At 39.0% G+C, this 7471-nt stretch overlaps 1 protein-coding gene across 2 annotated transcripts in view; it reads right to left on the bottom strand.

The window, feature by feature from the left end:
- Positions 1-1009, bottom strand: part of Trim23 (tripartite motif containing 23) — a gene marked incomplete at its 5' end in the record, with an annotated part of 13618 nt that extends 12609 nt beyond the window's left edge. For both annotated transcript variants that reach the window (XM_029557776.1, XM_008821690.2), the window contains 1 exon segment: positions 875-1009. In XM_029557776.1, the coding sequence (XP_029413636.1) occupies positions 875-1009 (135 nt within the window).
- Positions 1010-7471: the final 6462 nt, after the last annotated feature.

The following is a 7471-nucleotide window of genomic DNA, read 5'->3' as shown; positions in this document are numbered from 1 at the left end:
GACTATAAAAAAAAGTCATTGTAAACTGTTATAGAGTGATCTTTAGGATGTGCAGTTAAGTGAAAACACAAGGTATTCCACCTTTAAAGGTGGAGAGGTTGCACAAAATATAAAAACATTCTTCTCTAGTATTTAAATGGTGAATAAAACTAAGAAAAATTCTAAATGGCTTTCTATAGTGAACAGAGTGAAAAGGGTAAAAGAGATGGGGATAGAAGACTTCTCTGAATGAAACCTCTACTACACATTAACTCTCAACTATGTAAACATTTTGCATAATTATTTACCAACATTAATATTTTAAAATCTGTCCATAAAAAAGGAAACAAAATAGAACTCATGAAACTTTTCAAATCAAGGGAACCACTATAAAGAAAGACAAATACTTCAACCAAGATATAGGCCTTCTTTGGATTCTCTCAAAAAAAAATTTTTTTTTTAATTTGTTTGGAAGCCAGGTATGATGGCACACACCTGTAACCCCAGACCAGGAGGTAGAGGAAGGAAGATCTGTAGTTCAAGGTCAATCTTAGATACATGGCAAATTCAAGACCAGTCTGGACTATATGATACTGCCTTAAAAAAAGAGGGGGGGTGCAAAAAAATCTGAGAAATTTGAATATTAATTGGATATTTGATAATATTAATAAAAACAGATTTATGAGTAAACACTTTGGTTATTATCCTGATTAAACTGGGAAATGGGAACAGAGAGATTTATTCTAACACTTGATTCTATGTTCCACCATGAAAGTTTTTCTTAAATTTCTGTAATTCATTAATTTCCTAGTGGTCACCCCTTTAAGTTGATGTACATTTCATGATAATCACTATGTTACAAAGCACAGCTAAACACAAAAGTATAATACATCACCTTTGTAAAAGTGACAGGGATACTGGCATCCAACTGAATATGATCTGCAACTTCTGTAAACTGCTGCTGCTGTTTCTGCAATGTCTCTAATAACCTTGTAATTTCTTGTTTGGCCAAGACAACTCTACAATCATCCTAGAAAAGAGAAGAAAGTTTTTCTCATAAACCTTTTTCTTAAAGAAACAGAAATTTACCATCATCAACTTGCAATATAAAAACATTTAAGAGGCTTGAGAGATGACTCAGTATTTAAGAACACTGGCTGCTAATGCAGAAGACCCAGGTTCAGTTCCCAGCACCCACATGGTGTCTAACAACTGTCCTTGACTTCAGTGCCAGGGGATCTGATGCTCTCTTCTGAACTCTGCTGGTACTGCACACACATAATGCTTACATACATGCAGGTAAAACACTAAACTCATGTAAAATAAAAATACATTTTTTAGCTTTAAAAAATTATTTTTATTTTATGTGTATGTGTGTATTGCCTGCATGGAGGTAAGTGCACCCGCGGAGATCAGAAGAGGCTGTCAGATCCCTTGGGACTGGAGTTAGGGACAGTTGTTAGCTGCCATGTGGGTGCTGGGATTCAAACCCGGGTCTTCTGCAAGAATAACCAGTGTTCTAACTGGGGAGCCATCTCTCCAGCCCCCCCCCAAATAAGATAAATTCTTTAAAAAAAAACATTTAGCACTGCAGTATTAAAAGTGAATTTAGGAATGCTTACCTCAAAAACATGAGAACCTGAGTTTGATCCCTAGCACTTATATAAAAAGACAGGCACAGTGGCACTTGCTTATAATCATAGCACTGGGGATGTGTATTATATTGGTTTATCATCATGAGTTGTTTGAGTTCACTGAAAAGCTGGCTTTGAAAGCAGGGTTGTCCCCATCCCCACTTCAGACCCAAGTATGTCTATATCATGTGTCCTCTAAGACCCTTGTATGGAGATAGGCTGCCCCACCCCTAACTCTGTAACAGGGAGGGAAGAGAACAGCAAACAGCCCATGAGTAAAAATACCAAGTCCTTAAAAATAGCTAGAAGGTAAACCATTTCCAACAGAAGTTGCTCCTGTTTATGTCATTATATAGAAGTGCCTCGCATGGGAAAAAGAAGCCAGAAGTTCAGCCGTGGAAAGTTCATGAGCAGAGAGAAAGCTCAATTGAGAACTTCAGCTGAATGTCTCAACTTCTGTCAGATTCTGTTGGATGTGTGAATACCGATTTGATGTTATCTCTATCTGTTGCTATCTGTTCTTTCAGCATCACCCAAAGGGATAGTGTTCCTCCCAGCACTCTCAATCAGAAACTTCAGCTGCCTTAATGGGGGCTTTCCCAGTCAGTTTTGCTGGAAGTTTATAAGCCCTCAGTTTGAAGATGTTACCTTTCTGCCATTATTTGTTTTGCTCGGAAGTTTCACCCAGTGGGACAGCCTGCTCTGCTCAGGCCTCCAGCTGGTTACCTTAACAGGGCTTCCCCAGTTGGTTTCTGCTGGATGTTTTGCGTGTTCAATTTGATAATTATCTAGATTCTATCTATCTATCTATCTATCTATCTATCTATCTATCTATCTGTCTGTCTGTCTGTCTGTCTGTCTGTCTGTCTATCTATCTATCTATCTATCTGTCTGTCTGTCTGTCTATCTATCTATCTATCTACCTACCTACCTACCTATCTGTATCTCTCTCTTCTTCCTTCCTCCCTCCCTCGCTCCTTCTTTCCTGATATTTTATTCTTTTACTCTGTCCTACTTAGTAAATTCACTCATTCAAAACTGAAAGAATGGCCACTGTATATCATTCTCTAGACCACATAAAACAGGAAACAGAATTAGGAGGATCCCTGAGGCTCAATGACTAACGAATCTAGCTTAATTGGTAACCTCCAAGCCAATGAAAGACCGTATGTTAAAGGAGGTGGACAGCATTCCTGAAGATGGCACCCAACATTGTCCTCTGACCTCCACATTTATGTACACCTTCACATACACGATACATAAATTTTTTAATTAATTTAAAGGTAAATTTGAGTAGGATAATAGTAATTGGGACCCAAGTAAAGGCAGGAGAAGAAAACCAACTCCACAAAGCTGCCCTCTGACTTACACACATGTACCATGGCATACACAAAAATTTTATTTCTCCATCAAAACTATGTTTTAAAACTGACAGAGAAATAAAGACTTTCAAAGATAAAAACCTAAAGCCTAAAGCAACTCAAGACCACTAAGCCAGTACTGGAGAAGATAAACACAGAGGAAGAAGAAAGCCATAAGCATAAAAGTTCAGCAAACAAATTTCAAATTGGAGGATGAGAAGAAGAAATGAGACCTGGGAAATAATCAATCATGCCAAGTTAATTAACCAGACAACCTTGAAGAGGAACAGCAAAGAAAGAAGAGAACAAATAATGTTTGAACAAACAAGAGGAGCAATAAACAAAACTGCAGGAAACAACAAATATTAGCAATAACCCTAAATGTAAATGGTCTTAACTGTTCAATTAAAAAACACAGACCAGATAACTGGATTAAAAAACAGTTCCAAGTTTTTGTTGTCTACATGAAACATACCTCATTGAAAAAGACATACACAGAATAAAAGTGAAAAGACAGAAAATAGTGTGTAGAAAAGTAGAAGCCCAAACCAAGCAGGAGCAGCTATACTCATAGCTGATAAAGTAGACTTCAAGTAAAGACAAACCAGAAGAAATAAAGGCCAGCATATGTTAATGGAAAGAACAATCCATCAAGAAGTTATCACTGTAAATATATAATAAACCAAATACTAGTGCACACAGTATCATCAAATAAACACCAGTGGACATGAAGGGATAGATTAAGTCCAGATACACTGCTAGTGGAGTGACTTCAATTCCCCATTCTAACCAAAAGATAGATCATCCAGACCAAAACACAAACAAAAAAAGAAACTTCAGAGTTGAAAATACCCTAAGATCAAAAGGAACTCGTGTGTGTGTGTGTGTGTGTCTGAGTCTGTGAGCATATACCTGTATTGGACTTAAAAGAGAAATCCACAGAATATTCAAAAACTGTGGAATATACCTCCTCCTCCATCATCTTTGGTCTTCTTTTTCTTTACTCTTTATTCTTTTCTTCCTTTTTTTGGTGTACGTGTACGTGTGTGCAGAGGTAAATGTCAGCTGTTGTTTCTCAGTACAACTGTCAACCTTGTTTTTTGGAAGACATGGGACCTGGGGCTGGCTAATTAGGCTAGTCTAGCTGACAAGTCCAGGGATCCTCCTATTTCCACTTCCCCAGATCTGGGATTACAAGTATGTGCCACCATGCCCAGCTTGTTATATGGGCTCTGGGGACTGAACTTGGATCTTAATGCTTGCATAGTAAGCACTTAATGAACTAAGCTATCTCCTAAGTCCAGAATACACATTTTTGTCAGAAGTCTATAGAACTCCAAAACATTACATTTAAGCCATAAAGCAAGTCTTAATGCCAAAAAAATAAATACCAATAATTGCTTGTATCTTATCAGAGCAAATAGAATAAAACTTGGAAATCAATAGCAAGAGATACCATAAAAACTATACAAGGAGGCCAGCCTCCTTCCCTGACAAATATCCCAGTCATCACTCATCAAAGAAGCTCATTTTGCACCAGTCAGAGACTATTACCAAGTACACAACTGATCACACATGGACGTTGTCTATGAACTGCCCAGATCTAAGGGCAATGCAACCTCTACAACTAAGGCTCATGGAACATAGAACAGGGGTAAAGAAGAGGACACTAATGAATCTCTCAGTTCTCATTAATAAAGCTCTCTCATGCAGGGGAGGGCCAGGAGCACAAAATGTCACAAATGGCCAAAGTGTAGAGATCAAGAGTATGTTGAATGCTGGTCCTTGAACAGGACTTCTTTATTACACTTCACCCACCCAAGGCTGAAGGACCATCGTGGAAGGGTGGGGGGCACAGAAAGACTGCAAGATCCAGGGAGGAGGTGCATGACCATATGGTAACAAGAGACCTACAAGCTCCTGTGAACTTGCTCATATGATTCTATGGCAATGGTGTCATCATACACAAGTCCCGTGCAAACTCAGACAGACAAAAACCCAGCATAGAACTGAGAAAATGAACAGAAAACCCCAATCTTATCTGAAGAAATATTGGTAACTGATTACTGCTAGGTGAAGAAGAGCTGATCTTCCTAAAACAAGGGACTCTAGATAGGCTGCTAGACCTCAGTGGATGGACTTGAACTGGGGACAGTGACTTGACACAGTGGGCCATAACAGGGATGACAGTGTCTATGGGCTCCAACTGGGGGGCTATGGGAGGTTGCCAGTGGGGATGGGGGTATAAAGATGACTAAGATAGTTTGAAATGCTTTGTATGAAATACACAAAAATTATTAAAAACAAATTTTTTAAAAAATATGTGTAAGACCATATCTTATATCTTTTTATAATATATATGCATTAAATTGGGTGGGGGCAGTTGGGGGAGGTGTCAAGAGGGAAGCAGATCTAAATGCTATCAAACTATACTGTATGAAAATCACAAAAATTCAATAAAGCAAAACAGAAAAAAAACTATATACATACATGGAAACTGAACAATACCCTCTTGAATGATCGGTCGATCAATGAAGATATCAGGTGAAATCTAAAACTCCCAACAATAAATGAAAACATAAAAAACTGTAGGAAAGACCAAAGGCAGTTTTCAGAGGAACCATATAGCTACATGAGTGGTTCCATTAACAAAAAAAAAATCACAGAGAGGCCAGGTATGGTGACACAAGCCTTTAATCCCAGCACTAGGAAAGCAGAGGCAGGCAAATTTCTGTGAGAACAAGGCCAGCATAATCTAGACCTACAGGGAGATCCTGTCTCAAAAACAAATAAAAAAAAAACCAGAGATAACAAGGTAGGGGAGACCGGAGAACACTGGTGATAACAGAGGGGGAATACAGGAGGAGGGAGAAGGGATAAGGTAGGGAGAGAAGAGGTGAGGAGTGGAGGAAGAGTTAATTAAAATGAAGGGTGCACATAAACATCATATAGAAACCTAGTACTTGATAAGTCAGCTAAAAACTTATGAGAGTGAGACGGGCGATGGGCTGCATGTCTGAATAATGCTATACCTATTAGGAACAGGTTATAAACAAAAATCGCAGTGCCAGATGTAGGATACCTCCTAACAAATTGCTGGTCAAGGAAGCCCCAGAGGTCCCCAAAACAATTTAGCCTCTTGCCATTCTTCTTGGTTGTGCACCAAAACTAGTTGATAAAACCTTATTACTGAAGACACAGAGAAATCAAACTGAACTGAGTTGGAAGCTTCCTCCCTGCTTTTTTATAGTGTCAGAAGATGGGGGAGAAAAGGCCTCAAGGGTCTTACCCAGCTGATAATCCTACAAACTACAATACCAACCTGACAGGCAAGATGTACCTACTGGAAAAACAGCACAACTGCTTAAGGGGGTAACCAAGCACACTCTCATTGTTTTTTTTTTTTTTAATTAGAAGAAGCATTTCGTTACAACAGCATTAACCTATTCAATGATATTTTTCTGAGCTAGGGTACATCTCTTTCAAAATTGACTGTACATTTTTAGGTTTACAGATGAATTATTACACTTATACAATCTTTTACTCATTATAAACTCTATAAAACATAAAATGAAATGAGGTTTTAATGTTTAAAAAGAGATCTCCACTTTGTTGTTAAAATACAGTTTCATACACAAAAATTCATTTTAAGGCAATTGACATTGAGACGTTTTCACATGCATTTCTAATCTCTCTATATATGACTATTACTGGTCACAGTCACTTACTTTCTGAGTTCCTTGGCATCTGAGCATGAATATAAACTCATCAGATAGACAGCCTTCCTCTCCCACTAGAGGCTCCATACTCTGCCATCCCTGCCACTGTCCACTGTGCTGTCAGCACCCCCATCCATTCCCCCCTATCTGCCCTTCTGGTAAATCTAGTCAGCGAGAGGTCCCTGTTCCAGGAGGATCAGCTGTTCCTCATCTACTGCAATCCATTGTCAGTATTCCTTTGGATAGAATTGGGGTCTGCTGTTCATTTTTCCAGTAGTATGTTGGGTTACTATCTGGAAGAGTCTTTATCCATCCTGGCCAACAACTCGACTGAAGGTATCGCCTGTCTGGCTTTGCTGTTTGTCAAGTAACTTTTAGTTATATATATGTGTGCTCTTATGAAATTATATTGGCCCCTTTAATCTTTTGGTTATACTTCCCTTTTGGGTGTTTAAGGACATACAATTGGACCAGATAAACTGATTTGTTTTCACTCTTGAGGTCATTTGAGAATCTGTTCCTCAGGGGTCCCATGGGCTTGGGAGGAGCCCCTGGCTCCTTTCTTTTACCAGTTCCATCTATATGAAGATAAATCAAAGGTCCTGCTCGACCACTGTTGGCTTCTCTTGGAAGCATGGAGGAAATTATTCCTCTGTGTTGACCCTCCTCTTTATAAACTGGACGCTGGTTCAAGTCCATCTGGTGGGGTCTCCTTGCTCAAGAGGTGAGATGACCCACCACCATTACCGGACATTTTGCGAGATGCTCATAGTCCCTG

Source organism: Nannospalax galili, unplaced genomic scaffold (assembly GCF_000622305.1).
Source record: "Nannospalax galili isolate Female #2095 unplaced genomic scaffold, S.galili_v1.0 scaffold751, whole genome shotgun sequence".
Taxonomy (NCBI): domain Eukaryota; kingdom Metazoa; phylum Chordata; class Mammalia; order Rodentia; family Spalacidae; genus Nannospalax; species Nannospalax galili.
Note: the sequence above shows the minus strand (reverse complement) of the source record. Positions and strands in the feature narration are given on the sequence as shown.